This window comes from Pelobates fuscus, unplaced genomic scaffold (assembly GCF_036172605.1).
Source record: "Pelobates fuscus isolate aPelFus1 unplaced genomic scaffold, aPelFus1.pri scaffold_31, whole genome shotgun sequence".
Taxonomy (NCBI): domain Eukaryota; kingdom Metazoa; phylum Chordata; class Amphibia; order Anura; family Pelobatidae; genus Pelobates; species Pelobates fuscus.
The window spans coordinates 136,140-155,774 of NW_026961930.1; the positions used below are offsets into that span (position 1 = coordinate 136,140).

Here is a 19,635-nt window from a genome sequence, read left to right on the forward strand (position 1 = left end):
AAAAATGACTTTTCCAGCTCACCATCAGTAATTGAGGTGGGGAGCAGACCTCTAACACCATAACCACTACAGCAGGCTGTAGTGGTCATGGTTCTTAGCACCATTTACGCTCCTCCTATCAGAATACGTTATTACTCAGACACATTCCTCTAACCAGTTTCTGCTCTAACACCATAGCAGGAAGGATTTAATTAGGGTAGAAGTTATTCAGGATAAAATGCTACCAGACCATATCTTCCAAAAACATTTATTTACAAAACAAGACAAAAATTCCGTCATATACATGCTAAAATATTCATAATCTAGTTTAACCTGCCTCCGCAGTGCCTCCATAGGGCTCTGCAGATTATTTGTGCTATAAAAAGTGTCATGTTTGCTTCATAGAAAACAAATAATATACATCCAAATATAGTTAATATTTTACAGCATGTGATGCCCACCCACAGCCTGGGTTAAAAAAGCCGCCATTGACAGAGCATCCATGTACACAGTTTAGGTGGCATGCATAGCACGCTGCACTCAGTTAACCGCTCTGTACATATTGGGGTACAGACAGGATGGGAGATGGGGGCTTCTTCCATGACCAGTAACAAGGGCAAGGGGAGTCAAACATATTCTTTGCCAGTGGAGGGTGCCTTTGACCGTGCGCCGCTCTTCGGGTAGCCTTTGGCACTGTATGTGTTTCGGCGAGGACATGAACAGGCCAAAAGAGCACCACCAAGAATAACCAGCATGGATCCTGCCCATCCTAGGAAGACGCCAGCTCCGAACTCATACCTACGAGTAAATAAGAAAGTTATTATATGGTCCTTAAAATCCCCATAAAAGAATGTCCAATCCCTGCAACAATGTATCTCCTGGATATGGAGGATTGAGAGCCTTGGGTTTTGTAAAAGTTCTGGTGTCTCTAGTAAACATGCCATATGTGAGGAGTGGAGGAAATGCCCCAATATGTATCCTCATCCCAATACCACCATGAAATTCCACAGAACCTGTAACGGATCCCTCAGCTGATTAAAGGGAAGATAGGGGCCCATGATCACGGACAGTTTTAACAGCATACCCTGTCAATTACAAGAGACAACTACCCAATACCGACAGATAGAAATCGAGGAAGCAAAAGCAACGTTTACACATTATAGAAGACGTTAAACTTGCATGGTGCAATTTCTGTGCAAAAACCATAACATAAAGCTCAACTTTGTTTAATTCCATTCTATGATTCAGTAGAAGATAATTCTACAAATTAGACTTAGAAGGTCCAAGAACACCATGTTGGGACAGGCACCATTTACTCACTTTGTGTTAATGGGGGTAAGTGGGTTGTAGAAATCACGGATAATCTGATTCCCGTACCAGGAACAAGCAATGAGTGCAGCCAAACCTGGAAAAGATGGAAAGATTAGCAGAACGTGAGAGGAGCAGAGTGGGGAATTCAAAGCTCTCTAGGGCCAGATAAGAGGAAATATGTTTAACTTAGAGCAACACAAGCAAATGTCAAACAAGACTGCAAAATTAGGTGTACTTCGTTCAGCCAGCAGGGGGCACTAGCCAGTCAGATAGACTTGAGTAGGGAAGCACTTTGACTCACTCACCTGCAAGCAGGAAGACAAAGCCACCAGTCATTGCAATTCGAGCCTTCTTGACCTTGTCGTCACCGCCACATTTTGTGCATTTCATGCCCATGGTGGAGACTGCAATTCCGCATATTCCTACCACGATTGACACAACCATAAGGGCACGAGTTGCCTGAAGAGCCGCTGGAGGAAGAATGAAGTTGAGAGTAGTTAGACAAAGTGTGCAGGAAAATCCTGAGTCAATGCATGATACAATCCCACCAACCCCTCCATACACCATGTAGTCTGCTAGGAAAGTTTCAGTTGCCCCATTTCCCTCATCTCACCCAGGAGGACCCCATTTACAACCTTTATCCTAACCAAAGCCTTGATATGATGCGATAACATTGTGCCTTCTCTTACCAAAGGACTGAAAATAGCATCTCAGCCCTCTGACCCCTGTATTCATCAACACAACCAAACCCAGATTAGCCACATAGAAAACTGGAGAATATTTAAATCCAGACACTGTTTACAATAACCAGCCATCAGTGCGGGGGTTACAGTGACCGGTATGGCAGATAGTTATATGATCTGTCAGGTGAAGCCCCCCATACCTGCATGGTTTGACAATCTTTCATTCCAGGACCTGCCAGATCTTGTCCTAAATCAGACACATTCCTTACATGCAGCAAGTCAAAGCTGAACCAGCCAAGGGCATGTAGTGCAAGTATCTCACCCCTCTCCCCCCCTCCCCGGGACAAGACAAACCTCTTCCACCCCCTTCCGGGGACAACGCAAACCAACCAATATGCGCTGTATTAATACTCAGCAACCTAGATCACAGGATACACATAGTATTAATACCCAGTAACCAGGATCGCAGGATACACGTAGTATTAATACCCAGAAACCAGGATCACAGGATACACGTAGTATTAATACCCAGTAACCAGGATCGCAGGATACACGTAGTATTAATACCCAGAAACCAGGATCACAGGATACACGTAGTATTAATACCCAGTAACCTAGATCACAGGATACACGTAGTATTAATACCCAGTAACCTAGATCACAGGATAAACGTAGTATTAATACCCAGTAACCTAGATCACAGGATAAACGTAGTATTAATACCCAGTAACCTAGATCACAGGATACACGTAGTATTAATACCCTGTAACCTAGATCGCAGGATACACGTAGTATTAATACCCCGTAACCTGGATCGCAGGATACACGTAGTATTAATACCCCGTAACCTGGATCGCAGGATACACGTAGTATTAATACCCCGTAACCTAGATCGCAGGATACACGTAGTATTAATACCCAGTAACCTAGATCGCAGGATACACGTAGTATTAATACCCAGTAACCTAGATCGCAGGATACACGTAGTATTAATACCCCGTAACCTGGATCGCAGGATACACGTAGTATTAATACCCCGTAACCTGGATCGCAGGATACACATAGTATTAATACCCCGTAACCTGGATCGCAGGATACACATAGTATTAATACCCCGTAACCTGGATCACAGGATACACGTAGTATTAATACCCAGTAACCAGGATCGCAGGATACACATAGTATTAATACCCAGTAACCTAGATCGCAGGATACACATAGTATTAATACCCAGTAACCTAGATCGCAGGATACACGTAGTATTAATACCCAGTAACCAGGATCGCAGGATACACGTAGTATTAATACCCAGTAACCTAGATCGCAGGATACACGTAGTATTAATACCCAGTAACCTAGATCACAGGATACACGTAGTATTAATACCCAGTAACCTAGATCGCAGGATACACGTAGTATTAATACCCAGTAACCTAGATCGCAGGATACACGTAGTATTAATACCCAGTAACCAGGATCGCAGGATACACATAGTATTAATACCCAGTAACCTAGATCGCAGGATACACGTAGTATTAATACCCAGTAACCAGGATCGCAGGGTACACGTAGTATTAATACCCAGTAGCCTGGATCACAGGATACACCTAGTATTAATACCCAGTAACCTAGATCGCAGGATACACGTAGTATTAATACCCAGTAACCTGGATCGCAGGATACACGTAGTATTAATACCCAGTAACCTGGATCGCAGGATACACGTAGTATTAATACCCAGTAACCAGGATCGCAGGATACACATAGTATTAATACCCAGTAACCAGGATCGCAGGATACACGTAGTATTAATACCCAGTAACCAGGATCGCAGGATACACGTAGTATTAATACCCAGTAACCAGGATCGCAGGATACACGTAGTATTAATACCCAGTAACCTAGATCGCAGGATACACGTAGTATTAATACCCAGTAACCAGGATCGCAGGATACACGTAGTATTAATACCCAGTAACCTAGATCGCAGGATACACGTAGTATTAATACCCAGTAACCAGGATCGCAGGATACACATAGTATTAATACCCAGTAACCAGGATCGCAGGATACACATAGTATTAATACCCAGTAACCTGGATCGCAGTATACACCTAGTATTAATACCCAGTAACCTAGATCGCAGGATACACGTAGTATTAATACCCAGTAACCTGGATCGCAGGATACACGTAGTATTAATACCCAGTAACCTAGATCACAGGATACACATAGTATTAATACCCAGTAACCAGGATCGCAGGATACACGTAGTATTAATACCCAGTAACCAGGATCGCAGGATACACGTAGTATTAATACCCAGTAACCAGGATCGCAGGATACACGTAGTATTAATACCCAGTAACCTAGATCGCAGGATACACGTAGTATTAATACCCAGTAACCAGGATCGCAGGATACACGTAGTATTAATACCCAGTAACCTGGATCGCAGGATACACGTAGTATTAATACCCAGTAACCAGGATCACAGGATACACGTAGTATTAATACCCAGTAACCTGGATCGCAGGATATATAGCATAGACCATGTTGGAGGGTAGAGTCAGATCAATGATTTACTAGAGTCGACACCTTTTACCCCAGATTAAGTGCTCATGAAATTCACGACAAGTTACACATTATCCATTTATAGCGTTGAGCATTGAAGGCTCAGCCCTCAAGCTTGCAATCGAAGATGGAAATTAAAGTGGAAATTTACACGTAATCAAAAATAGTTTAGTGAAAGTAAAAACAAAGTACAAATCTGTTCTCCTCAATGATCCAGATCAGGGTTATTTACCAACGTGAGAGTTCAGAGGGAGTTTCACAATATAAAAAGGTCCAAATAGCAGAGTGAGAAATTCTCCAATCCAGTTCAACTACTCTGGCCTGAAGTTTGAAATCTCACTTTTGTAAATAGCTGTGTGTCAAGCTGGAGTCAGCAAACAGTGCGTATTTACTTAAATCATTAAACAGCTCCCTCTAAATAAACCAACAGTCTGGGCCCAGGGCTGCAGATCACGTTACACCAGGTGAGACAGGTAACGAAACTGGGTGTGACATGGGGCAGAGCCAAGGTGACAAAGTGAACGAGGGGGGAGGGGGGGATTTCTAAAGGACGGCAGAGGGAAAGCAGAAGAAAGGCTGAAGGGAGGGAGTATCATAGAAACTGGATCTCTGGCAAGTCACAAGTGGGTCATCCACAAACAGGCCACAGGAGATTAGCAGGAAGGGCCCCAAAACACCTCCTTGCCCCCCCAGTCAGGGCACAGACTGCCACCCAAAGCACGTCCCCCCAATCAGGGCACAGACTGCCACCCAAAGCACGTCCCCCCAATCAGGGCACAGACTGCCACCCAAAGCACGTCCCCCCCAATCAGGGCACAGACTGCCACCCAAAGCACGTCCCCCCCAATCAGGGCACAGACTGCCACCCAAAGCACGTCCCCCCCCAATCAGGGCACAGACTGCCACCCAAAGCACGTCCCCCCCAATCAGGGCACAGACTGCCACCCAAAGCACGTCCCCCCCAATCAGGGCACAGACTGCCACCCAAAGCACGTCCCCCCCAATCAGGGCACAGACTGCCACCCAAAGCACGTCCCCCCCAATCAGGGCACAGACTGCCACCCAAAGCACGTCCCCCCCAATCAGGGCACAGACTGCCACCCAAAGCAAGTCCCCCCCAATCAGGGCACAGACTGCCACCCAAAGCACGTCCCCCCCAATCAGGGCACAGACTGCCACCCAAAGCAAGTCCCCCCCAATCAGGGCATAGACTGCCACCCAAAGCAAGTCCCCCCAATCAGGGCACAGACTGCCACCCAAAGCAGGTCCCCCCAATCAGGGCACAGACTGCCACCCAAAGCAAGTCCCCCCCCCAATCAGGGCACAGACTGCCACCCAAAGCACGTCCCCACCAATCAGGGCACAGACTGCCACCCAAAGCACGTCCCCCCCAATCAGGGCACAGACTGCCACCCAAAGCAAGTCCCCCCCCAATCAGGGCACAGACTGCCACCCAAAGCAAGTCCCCCCCAATCAGGGCACAGACTGCCACCCAAAGCAGGTCCCCCCAATCAGGGCACAGACTGCCACCCAAAGCAGGTGTCTTTCTGTATGAGCCAGGCAGGTAGAAGCTTTCCAGGTGCCCGCATTCAGGGTAGATTGCTGGTGTTATGAATAAACAATTATGGCAGAGTTTGGGGAGAACACCAGGTACAGGAAACAAAACTATACCGCCATGATACGTGTGATATTCAGATACACATAACATTTTTAGGAGCCCTGTGACCCCCTGTATAACACAGTATAGAGAACGTTCCTATGTAAGCGTGACCCTGTATAACACACAGTATAGAGAACGCTCCTATGTAAGCGTGCCCCTGTATAACACAGTATAGAGAACGCTCCTATGTAAGCGTGCCCCTGTATAACACAGTATAGAGAACGTTCCTATGTAAGCGTGCCCCTGTATAACACAGTATAGAGAACGCTCCTATGTAAGCGTGCCCCTGTATAACACACAGTATAGATAACGTTCCTATGTAAGCGTGCCCCTGTATAACACACAGTATAGAGAACGTTCCTATGTAAGCGTGACCCTGTATAACACACAGTATAGAGAACGTTCCTATGTAAGCGTGCCCCTGTATAACACACAGTATAGAGAACGTTCCTATGTAAGCGTGACCCTGTATAACACACAGTATAGAGAATGTTCCTATGTAAGCGTGACCCTGTATAACACACAGTATAGAAAACGTTCCTATGTAAGCGTGACCCTGTATAACACACAGTATAGAGAACGTTCCTATGTAAGCGTGACCCTGTATAACACACAGTATAGAGAATGTTCCTATGTAAGCGTGCCCCTGTATAACACACAGTATAGAGAACGTTCCTATGTAAGCGTGACCCTGTATAACACACAGTATAGAAAACGTTCCTATGTAAGCGTGCCCCTGTATAACACACAGTATAGAGAACGTTCCTATGTAAGCGTGACCCTGTATAACACACAGTATAGAGAATGTTCCTATGTAAGCGTGACCCTGTATAACACACAGTATAGAGAACGTTCCTATGTAAGCGTGACCCTGTATAACACACAGTATAGAGAATGTTCCTATGTAAGCGTGACCCTGTATAACACACAGTATAGAGAACGTTCCTATGTAAGCGTGACCCTGTATAACACAGTATAGAGAACGTTCCTATGTAAGCGTGACCCTGTATAACACACAGTATAGAGAACGTTCCTATGTAAGCGTGACCCTGTATAACACACAGTATAGAGAACGTTCCTATGTAAGCGTGCCCCTGTATAACACACAGTATAGAGAACGTTCCTATGTAAGCGTGACCCTGTATAACACACAGTATAGAGAATGTTCCTATGTAAGCGTGACCCTGTATAACACACAGTATAGAGAACGTTCCTATGTAAGCGTGACCCTGTATAACACACAGTATAGAGAACGTTCCTATGTAAGCGTGCCCCTGTATAACACACAGTATAGAGAATGTTCCTATGTAAGCGTGACCCTGTATAACACACAGTATAGAGAATGTTCCTATGTAAGCGTGACCCTGTATAACACACAGTATAGAGAACGTTCCTATGTAAGCGTGACCCTGTATAACACACAGTATAGAGAACGTTCCTATGTAAGCGTGACCCTGTATAACACACAGTATAGAGAACGTTCCTATGTAAGCGTGACCCTGTATAACACACAGTATAGAGAACGTTCCTATGTAAGCGTGCCCCTGTAACATTATAAAGGGAGGTTCCCCTATATAAATGGATCTATACAATAACATTGCATTTGATCCCATTTCCCTTGAGTCAATAGATTAGAGAAAGTAGAGCAGACCGCGATAACCTCTTATCTGGGCGCACAGTGGCTTATCAGACACCAGATAGCAGGTAACGGGAGCTGCAGTGAGAAGGAATTCTACACCCAGTAGCTCAACTAGATAACTCGCTGGCCGCCAACAAAGTGCAAGCCCCGGCGTCATGCCAACACAATGCCAGTTTTGGCACTGTGCCCTACAGATGCCAAGAGGGTGACTGGTCATAGGTTCTCAAGGGAAAGTCACTGGGACACGTTTATCTGGGAGCCCTGATGGCCACCCAGCACCATGAGGTTTCCTGTAAGCAGGAGGGGTGGGGGGCAGGTACTGGGAGAGGCGCTCACAGGCCATTAAAAACCAGTCTAACTGGTTTGGTATAAATTCGAAGACTGTCTTACCTGAATGAGGATGGGAGGGGCAGCTTATGGGGGAGGGGGAGAAAGGGGTAGAAGAGCCCATGTTGATGCATGAGTGGGTCTGAAACAAGTCAATGGTGCTGGACCCCAGATGGGGGTTCAGTGGGAAGGGGCCCCTATTAAAACAAAAATATATATCTGAGGCTCTGCGCCAAGCCCGCCCAAGGAGCCAGCAGAAGCAGGTGTAACCATGACCGCACCCTGCCCTCCCCAGGGGCAGAATACAGAGTCAGCCACACAGATAGTAGTTACAGGGAGGGCGGCATAGGTAGGGAAGGTAGTAGTAGTTACAGGGATGGTACTCCCAGGTAGGGGTGGTCACAGTAGTAGTAGTAGTTACAGGGAGGGCAGTCCCAGGTAGGGGAGGTCACATTAGTAGTAGTAGTTACAGGGATGGTACTCCCAGGTAGGGGTGGTCACAGTAGTAGTAGTTACAGGGAGGGCAGGCCCAGGTAGGGGAGGTCACAGTAGTAGTAGTAGTTACAGGGATGGTACTCCCAGGTGGGGTAGGTCACAGTAGTAGTAGTTACAGGGAGGGCAGGCCCAGGTAGGGGAGGTCACAGTAGTAGTAGTTGTTACAGGGATGGTACTCCCAGGTGGGGTAGGTCACAGTAGTAGTAGTTACAGGGAGGGCAGGCCCAGGTAGGGGAGGTCACAGTAGTAGTAGTTACAGGGAGGGCAGTCCCAGGTGGGGTAGGTCACAGTAGTAGTAGTTACAGGGAGGGCAGTCCCAGGTGGGGTAGGTCACAGTAGTAGTAGTAGTTACAGGGATGGTACTCCCGGGGGGGTGGTGGGGTGGTGGTGAGGTAGTAGTAGTTACAGGGAGGGCAGCCCCAGGTGGGGTAGGTCACAGTAGTAGTAGTAGTAGTTACAGGGATGGTACTCCCGGGGGGGGGTGGTGAGGTAGTAGTAGTTACAGGGAGGGCAGCCCCAGGTGGGGTAGGTCACAGTAGTAGTAGTTACAGGGATGGTACTCCCAGGTAGGGGTGGTCACAGTAGTAGTAGTTACAGGGATGGTACTCCCAGGTAGGGGAGGTCACAGTAGTAGTAGTTACAGGGATGGTACTCCCGGGGGAGGTAGGTACTCACCGTCCAGCTGCAGGATCGAGTCGTACACCTTGCACTGGATCTGGCCGGTGCTCTGGGTCGCACACACACAGTAGTAGTAGTTACAGGGAGGGGGTCACACAGTAGTAGTAGTTACAGGGATGGTACTCCCAGGTAGGGGTGGTCACAGTAGTAGTAGTTACAGGGATGGTACTCCCAGGTGGGGTAGGTCACAGTAGTAGTAGTTACAGGGATGGTACTCCCGGGGGGGGGTGGGGGAGGTCACAGTAGTAGTAGTTACAGGGATGGTACTCCCGGGGGAGGTAGGTACTCACCGTCCAGCTGCAGGATCGAGTCGTACACCTTGCACTGGATCTGGCCGGTGCTCTGGGTCGCACAGGACATCCACAGCCCCTGGTAGATGGCCACGGCGGTGATGATGTTGTCCCCGGCATAGGAAGACATCCTCCATTGGGGCATGATGGTGGCCGCGATCAGCCCGACCCAGCCCAGAATGGCCATCACAAAGCCCAGCAACTGCAGCCCGGAGTTCGCCATCACCGCGAGACCGCGATAACAGGAGAGTAAATACGGCGAGAACACGCGCTGCCCGGCTGGATGGATGGGATCCCGCTCTCGGTGTCCGGCTCGGTTCGGTTCGGTTCGGCTCTGGTTCCGGCTGTGTTCCCGCTCTCGGTGATACCTGGGACCAGGTGTGGCGCTCAGCCTTATATACCGCACCCGGCCCCGCCCACCGCTACCGTGACGTCACCAGCCCCGCAGGTAACCGGGAGCCAACAGAAACCAGTGACGTCACTCACTCTCACTGTGTCTCTCTATTACACACTGTCTCTGTATTACACACTGTCTCTGTATTACACACTGTGTGTCTCTGTATTACACACTGGGTGTCTCTGTATTACACACTGGGTGTCTCTGTATTACACACTGTCTCTGTATTACACACTGTCTCTGTATTACACACTGTGTGTCTCTGTATTACACACTGGGTGTCTCTGTATTACACACTGGGTGTCTCTGTATTACACACTGTCTCTCTATTACACACTGTCTCTGTATTACACACTGGGTGTCTCTGTATTACACACTGGGTGTCTCTGTATTACACACTGGGTGTCTCTGTATTACACACTGTCTCTCTATTACACACTGTCTCTGTATTACACACTGTCTCTGTATTACACACTGGGTGTCTCTGTATTACACACTGGGTGTCTCTGTATTACACACTGTCTCTCTATTACACACTGTCTCTGTATTACACACTGTCTCTGTATTACACACTGTGTGTCTCTGTATTACACACTGTGTGTCTCTGTATTACACACTGTCTCTCTATTACACACTGTCTCTGTATTACACACTGTCTCTGTATTACACACGGTGTGTCTCTGTATTACACACTGTGTGTCTCTGTATTACACACTGTCTCTGTATTACACACTGGGTGTCTCTGTATTACACACTGGGTGTCTCTGTATTACACACTGTCTCTCTATTACACACTGTCTCTGTATTACACACTGTCTCTGTATTACACACTGTGTGTCTCTGTATTACACACTGTGTGTCTCTGTATTACACACTGTCTCTCTATTACACACTGTCTCTGTATTACACACTGTCTCTGTATTACACACTGTGTGTCTCTGTATTACACACTGTGTGTCTCTGTATTACACACTGTCTCTGTATTACACACTGGGTGTCTCTGTATTACACACTGGGTGTCTCTGTATTACACACTGTCTCTGTATTACACACTCTGTGTCTCTCTATTACACACTGTCTCTGTATTACACACTGGGTGTCTCTGTATTACACACTGGGTGTCTCTGTATTACACACTGTCTCTGTATTACACACTCTGTGTCTCTGTATTACACACTGTCTCTGTATTACACACTGGGTGTCTCTGTATTACACACTGGGTGTCTCTGTATTACACACTGTCTCTGTATTACACACTCTGTGTCTCTGTATTACACACTGTCTCTGTATTACACACTGGGTGTCTCTGTATTACACACTGGGTGTCTCTGTATTACACACTGTCTCTGTATTACACACTGTCTCTGTATTACACACTGTGTGTCTCTGTATTACACACTGTGTGTCTCTGTATTACACACTGTGTGTCTCTGTATTACACACTCTGTGTCTCTGTATTACACACTGTCTCTGTATTACACACTGTGTGTCTCTGTATTACACACTGTCTCTGTATTACACACTGTCTCTGTATTACACACTGTCTCTGTATTACACACTGTGTGTCTCTGTATTACACACTGTGTGTCTCTGTATTACACACTGTGTGTCTCTGTATTACACACTGTGTGTCTCTGTATTACACACTGTCTCTGTATTACACACTGTCTCTGTATTACACACTGTGTGTCTCTGTATTACACACTGTGTGTCTCTGTATTACACACTGTCTCTGTATTACACACTGTGTGTCTCTGTATTACACACTGTCTCTGTATTACACACTGTGTGTCTCTGTATTACACACTGTCTCTGTATTACACACTGTGTGTCTCTGTATTACACACTGGGTGTCTCTGTATTACACACTGTGTGTCTCTGTATTACACACTGTCTCTGTATTACACACTGTGTGTCTCTGTATTACACACTGTCTCTGTATTACACACTCTGTATCTCTCTATTACACACTGTGTATCTCTGTATTACACACTGTCTCTGTATTACACACTGGGTGTCTCTGTATTACACACTGTCTCTGTATTACACACTCTGTGTCTCTGTATTACACACTGTCTCTGTATTACACACTCTGTGTCTCTGTATTACACACTGTCTCTGTATTACACACTGGGTGTCTCTGTATTACACACTGGGTGTCTCTGTATTACACACTGTCTCTGTATTACACACTGTCTCTGTATTACACACTGTGTGTCTCTGTATTACACACTGTGTGTCTCTGTATTACACACTGTGTGTCTCTGTATTACACACTCTGTGTCTCTGTATTACACACTGTCTCTGTATTACACACTGTGTGTCTCTGTATTACACACTGTCTCTGTATTACACACTGTCTCTGTATTACACACTGTCTCTGTATTACACACTGTGTGTCTCTGTATTACACACTGTGTGTCTCTGTATTACACACTGTGTGTCTCTGTATTACACACTGTCTCTGTATTACACACTGTCTCTGTATTACACACTGTGTGTCTCTGTATTACACACTGTGTGTCTCTGTATTACACACTGTCTCTGTATTACACACTGTGTGTCTCTGTATTACACACTGTCTCTGTATTACACACTGTGTGTCTCTGTATTACACACTGTCTCTGTATTACACACTGTGTGTCTCTGTATTACACACTGGGTGTCTCTGTATTACACACTGTGTGTCTCTGTATTACACACTGTCTCTGTATTACACACTGTGTGTCTCTGTATTACACACTGTCTCTGTATTACACACTCTGTATCTCTCTATTACACACTGTGTATCTCTGTATTACACACTGTCTCTGTATTACACACTGTGTGTCTCTGTATTACACACTGTCTCTGTATTACACACTGTGTGTCTCTGTATTACACACTGTCTCTGTATTACACACTGTGTGTCTCTGTATTACACACTGTCTCTGTATTACACACTGTGTGTCTCTGTATTACACACTGTCTCTGTATTACACACTGTCTCTGTATTACACACTGTCTCTGTATTACACACTGTGTGTCTCTGTATTACACACTGTCTCTCTATTACACACTGTCTCTGTATTACACACTGTGTGTCTCTGTATTACACACTGTCTCTCTATTACACACTGTGTGTCTCTGTATTACACACTGTCTCTGTATTACACACTGTGTGTCTCTGTATTACACACTGTGTGTCTCTGTATTACACACTGTCTCTCTATTACACACTGTGTGTCTCTGTATTACACACAGTCTCTCTATTACACACTGTCTCTGTATTACACACTGTCTCTCTATTACACACTGTCTCTGTATTACACACTGTCTCTCTATTACACACTGGGTGTCTCTGTATTACACACTGTCTCTGTATTACACACTGTCTCTGTATTACACACTATCTCTCTATTACACACTGTCTCTGTATTACACACTGTGTGTCTCTGTATTACACACTGTCTCTCTATTACACACTGTCTCTGTATTACACACTGGGTGTCTCTGTATTACACACTGTCTCTCTATTACACACTGGGTGTCTCTGTATTACACACTGTCTCTCTATTACACACTGGGTGTCTCTGTATTACACACTGTCTCTCTATTACACACTGGGTGTCTCTGTATTACACTCTCTGTCTGTCTGTCACTCTCTCTGTCTGTCACTCTCTGTATTACAGTCTCTGTCTATCACTCACTGTCTGTGTGTCTGTCACTGTCTCTGTCTGTCACTCTGTATTACACTCTGTCTGTCTGTCACTCTCTGTCTGTCTATCACTCTCTGTCTGTGTGTCTGTCACTCTCTGTATTACATTCTCTGTATTACACTCTCTGTCTGTCACTCTCTGTATTACACTCTCTGTCTGTCTATCACTCACTGTCTGTGTGTCTGTCACTGTCTCTTTCTGTCACTCTGTATTACACTCTGTCTGTCACTCTCTGTCTGTCTATCAATCTCGGTCTGTGTGTCTGTCACTCTCTGTATTACATTCTCTGTATTACACTCTCTGTCTGTCACTCTCTGTATTACCCTCTCTGTCTGTCTGTCCCTCTCTCTATTACACTCTCTGCCTGTCTTTCACTTTCTGTCTGTCTGTCACTCTCTGTATTACACTCTCTGTCTGTATTACACTCTCTGTATTACACTCTCTGTCTGTCACTCTCTGTATTACCCTCTCTGTCTGTCTGTCCCTCTCTCTATTACACTCTCTGCCTGTCTTTCACTTTCTGTCTGTCTGTCACTCTCTGTATTAAACTCTGTCTGTATTACACTCTCTGTCTGTCACTCTCTGTCTGTCTATCACTCACTGTCTGTGTGTCTGTCACTGTCTCTTTCTGTCACTCTGTATTACACTCTGTCTGTCACTCTCTGTCTGTCTATCACTCTCGGTCTGTGTGTCTGTCACTCTCTGTATTACATTCTCTGTATTACACTGTCTGTCTGTCACTCTCTGTATTACCCTCTCTGTCTGTCTGTCCCTCTCTCTATTACACTCTCTGCCTGTCTTTCACTTTCTGTCTGTCTGTCACTCTCTGTATTACACTCTCTGTCTGTCACTCTCTGTCTGTCTATCACTCACTGTCTGTGTGTCTGTCACTGTCTCTTTCTGTCACTCTGTATTACACTCTGTCTGTCACTCTCTGTCTGTCTATCACTCTCGGTCTGTGTGTCTGTCACTCTCTGTATTACATTCTCTGTATTACACTCTCTGTCTGTCACTCTCTGTATTACCCTCTCTGTCTGTCTGTCCCTCTCTCTATTACACTCTCTGCCTGTCTTTCACTTTCTGTCTGTCTGTCACTCTCTGTATTACACTCTCTGTCTGTATTACACTCTCTGTCTGTCACTCTCTGTATTACACTCTCTGTCTGTCACTCTCTCTATTACACTCTCTGCCTGTCTTTCACTTTCTGTCTGTCTGTCACTCTCTGTATTACACTCTCTGTCTGTATTACACTCTCTGTATTACACTCTCTGTCTGTCACTCTCTCTATTACACTCTCTGCCTGTCTTTCACTTTCTGTCTGTCTGTCACTCTCTGTATTACACTCTCTGTCTATCACTCACTGTCTGTGTGTCTGTCACTGTCTCTGTCTGTCACTCTGTATTACACTCTGTCTGTCACTCTCTGTCTGTCTATCACTCTCTGTCTGTGTGTCTGTCACTCTCTGTATTACACACTGTGTGTCTCTGTATTACACACTGTGTGTCTCTGTATTACACACTGTGTGTCTCTGTATTACACACTGTGTGTCTCTGTATTACACACTGTCTCTGTATTACACACTGTCTCTGTATTACACACTGTGTGTCTCTGTATTACACACTGTGTGTCTCTGTATTACACACTGTCTCTGTATTACACACTGTGTGTCTCTGTATTACACACTGTCTCTGTATTACACACTGTGTGTCTCTGTATTACACACTGTCTCTGTATTACACACTGTGTGTCTCTGTATTACACACTGGGTGTCTCTGTATTACACACTGTGTGTCTCTGTATTACACACTGTCTCTGTATTACACACTGTGTGTCTCTGTATTACACACTGTCTCTGTATTACACACTCTGTATCTCTCTATTACACACTGTGTATCTCTGTATTACACACTGTCTCTGTATTACACACTGGGTGTCTCTGTATTACACACTGTCTCTGTATTACACACTCTGTGTCTCTGTATTACACACTGTCTCTGTATTACACACTCTGTGTCTCTGTATTACACACTGTCTCTGTATTACACACTGGGTGTCTCTGTATTACACACTGGGTGTCTCTGTATTACACACTGTCTCTGTATTACACACTGTCTCTGTATTACACACTGTGTGTCTCTGTATTACACACTGTGTGTCTCTGTATTACACACTGTGTGTCTCTGTATTACACACTCTGTGTCTCTGTATTACACACTGTCTCTGTATTACACACTGTGTGTCTCTGTATTACACACTGTCTCTGTATTACACACTGTCTCTGTATTACACACTGTCTCTGTATTACACACTGTGTGTCTCTGTATTACACACTGTGTGTCTCTGTATTACACACTGTGTGTCTCTGTATTACACACTGTCTCTGTATTACACACTGTCTCTGTATTACACACTGTGTGTCTCTGTATTACACACTGTGTGTCTCTGTATTACACACTGTCTCTGTATTACACACTGTGTGTCTCTGTATTACACACTGTCTCTGTATTACACACTGTGTGTCTCTGTATTACACACTGTCTCTGTATTACACACTGTGTGTCTCTGTATTACACACTGGGTGTCTCTGTATTACACACTGTGTGTCTCTGTATTACACACTGTCTCTGTATTACACACTGTGTGTCTCTGTATTACACACTGTCTCTGTATTACACACTCTGTATCTCTCTATTACACACTGTGTATCTCTGTATTACACACTGTCTCTGTATTACACACTGTGTGTCTCTGTATTACACACTGTCTCTGTATTACACACTGTGTGTCTCTGTATTACACACTGTCTCTGTATTACACACTGTGTGTCTCTGTATTACACACTGTCTCTGTATTACACACTGTGTGTCTCTGTATTACACACTGTCTCTGTATTACACACTGTCTCTGTATTACACACTGTCTCTGTATTACACACTGTGTGTCTCTGTATTACACACTGTCTCTCTATTACACACTGTCTCTGTATTACACACTGTGTGTCTCTGTATTACACACTGTCTCTCTATTACACACTGTGTGTCTCTGTATTACACACTGTCTCTGTATTACACACTGTGTGTCTCTGTATTACACACTGTGTGTCTCTGTATTACACACTGTCTCTCTATTACACACTGTGTGTCTCTGTATTACACACAGTCTCTCTATTACACACTGTCTCTGTATTACACACTGTCTCTCTATTACACACTGTCTCTGTATTACACACTGTCTCTCTATTACACACTGGGTGTCTCTGTATTACACACTGTCTCTGTATTACACACTGTCTCTGTATTACACACTATCTCTCTATTACACACTGTCTCTGTATTACACACTGTGTGTCTCTGTATTACACACTGTCTCTCTATTACACACTGTCTCTGTATTACACACTGGGTGTCTCTGTATTACACACTGTCTCTCTATTACACACTGGGTGTCTCTGTATTACACACTGTCTCTCTATTACACACTGGGTGTCTCTGTATTACACACTGTCTCTCTATTACACACTGGGTGTCTCTGTATTACACTCTCTGTCTGTCTGTCACTCTCTCTGTCTGTCACTCTCTGTATTACAGTCTCTGTCTATCACTCACTGTCTGTGTGTCTGTCACTGTCTCTGTCTGTCACTCTGTATTACACTCTGTCTGTCTGTCACTCTCTGTCTGTCTATCACTCTCTGTCTGTGTGTCTGTCACTCTCTGTATTACATTCTCTGTATTACACTCTCTGTCTGTCACTCTCTGTATTACACTCTCTGTCTGTCTATCACTCACTGTCTGTGTGTCTGTCACTGTCTCTTTCTGTCACTCTGTATTACACTCTGTCTGTCACTCTCTGTCTGTCTATCAATCTCGGTCTGTGTGTCTGTCACTCTCTGTATTACATTCTCTGTATTACACTCTCTGTCTGTCACTCTCTGTATTACCCTCTCTGTCTGTCTGTCCCTCTCTCTATTACACTCTCTGCCTGTCTTTCACTTTCTGTCTGTCTGTCACTCTCTGTATTACACTCTCTGTCTGTATTACACTCTCTGTATTACACTCTCTGTCTGTCACTCTCTGTATTACCCTCTCTGTCTGTCTGTCCCTCTCTCTATTACACTCTCTGCCTGTCTTTCACTTTCTGTCTGTCTGTCACTCTCTGTATTAAACTCTGTCTGTATTACACTCTCTGTCTGTCACTCTCTGTCTGTCTATCACTCACTGTCTGTGTGTCTGTCACTGTCTCTTTCTGTCACTCTGTATTACACTCTGTCTGTCACTCTCTGTCTGTCTATCACTCTCGGTCTGTGTGTCTGTCACTCTCTGTATTACATTCTCTGTATTACACTGTCTGTCTGTCACTCTCTGTATTACCCTCTCTGTCTGTCTGTCCCTCTCTCTATTACACTCTCTGCCTGTCTTTCACTTTCTGTCTGTCTGTCACTCTCTGTATTACACTCTCTGTCTGTCACTCTCTGTCTGTCTATCACTCACTGTCTGTGTGTCTGTCACTGTCTCTTTCTGTCACTCTGTATTACACTCTGTCTGTCACTCTCTGTCTGTCTATCACTCTCGGTCTGTGTGTCTGTCACTCTCTGTATTACATTCTCTGTATTACACTCTCTGTCTGTCACTCTCTGTATTACCCTCTCTGTCTGTCTGTCCCTCTCTCTATTACACTCTCTGCCTGTCTTTCACTTTCTGTCTGTCTGTCACTCTCTGTATTACACTCTCTGTCTGTATTACACTCTCTGTCTGTCACTCTCTGTATTACACTCTCTGTCTGTCACTCTCTCTATTACACTCTCTGCCTGTCTTTCACTTTCTGTCTGTCTGTCACTCTCTGTATTACACTCTCTGTCTGTATTACACTCTCTGTATTACACTCTCTGTCTGTCACTCTCTCTATTACACTCTCTGCCTGTCTTTCACTTTCTGTCTGTCTGTCACTCTCTGTATTACACTCTCTGTCTATCACTCACTGTCTGTGTGTCTGTCACTGTCTCTGTCTGTCACTCTGTATTACACTCTGTCTGTCACTCTCTGTCTGTCTATCACTCTCTGTCTGTGTGTCTGTCACTCTCTGTATTACACTCTCTGTCTGTCACTCTCTGTATTACCCTCTCTGTCTGTCTGTCCCTCTCTCTATTACACTCTCTGCCTGTCTTTCACTTTCTGTCTGTCTGTCACTCTCTGTATTACACTCTCTGTCTGTATTACACTCTCTGTATTACACTCTCTGTCTGTCACTCTCTCTATTACACTCTCTGCCTGTCTTTCACTTTCTGTCTGTCTGTCACTCTCTGTATTACACTCTCTGTCTATCACTCACTGTCTGTGTGTCTGTCACTGTCTCTGTCTGTCACTCTGTATTACACTCTGTCTGTCACTCTCTGTCTGTCTATCACTCTCTGTCTGTGTGTCTGTCACTCTCTGTATTACACTCTCTGTCTGTCACTCTCTGTATTACCCTCTCTGTCTGTCTGTCCCTCTCTCTATTACACTCTCTGCCTGTCTTTCACTTTCTGTCTGTCTGTCACTCTCTGTATTACACTCTCTGTCTGTATTACACTCTCTGTATTACACTCTCTGTCTGTCACTCTCTGTCTGTCTGTCACTCTCTGTCTGTCTATCACTCACTGTCTGTGTGTCTGTCACTGTCTCTTTCTGTCACTCTGTATTACACTCTGTCTGTCACTCTCTGTCTGTCTATCACTCTCGGTCTGTGTGTCTGTCACTCTCTGTATTACATTCTCTGTATTACACTCTCTGTCTGTCACTCTCTGTCTGTCTATCACTCACTGTCTGTGTGTCTGTCACTGTCTCTTTCTGTCACTCTGTATTACACTCTGTCTGTCACTCTCTGTCTGTCTATCACTCTCGGTCTGTGTGTCTGTCACTCTCTGTATTA

The 19,635-nt window shown here is 45.0% G+C and overlaps 1 protein-coding gene across 2 annotated transcripts; it reads right to left on the bottom strand.

Annotated features, from left to right (window-relative positions):
- Positions 1-231: 231 nt before the first annotated feature.
- On the bottom strand, positions 232-10,007 carry CLDN7 (claudin 7). 2 transcript variants are annotated; one of them, XM_063440680.1, is made up of 6 exons: positions 9,629-9,849; positions 9,435-9,484; positions 9,344-9,397; positions 1,596-1,760; positions 1,300-1,384; positions 232-777 (listed from the first exon to the last, which is right to left on the bottom strand). In XM_063440680.1, exons 1-6 carry the CDS (start codon positions 9,754-9,756, stop codon positions 606-608), a joined length of 654 nt encoding a protein of 217 aa, XP_063296750.1. In that variant the 5' UTR covers positions 9,757-9,849; the 3' UTR covers positions 232-605. The 2 variants fall into 2 exon arrangements, with proteins under 2 accessions (XP_063296750.1, XP_063296751.1); XM_063440681.1 differs by lacking the exons at positions 9,344-9,397; positions 9,435-9,484 and having other exon boundaries at positions 9,637-10,007.
- Positions 10,008-19,635: the final 9,628 nt, after the last annotated feature.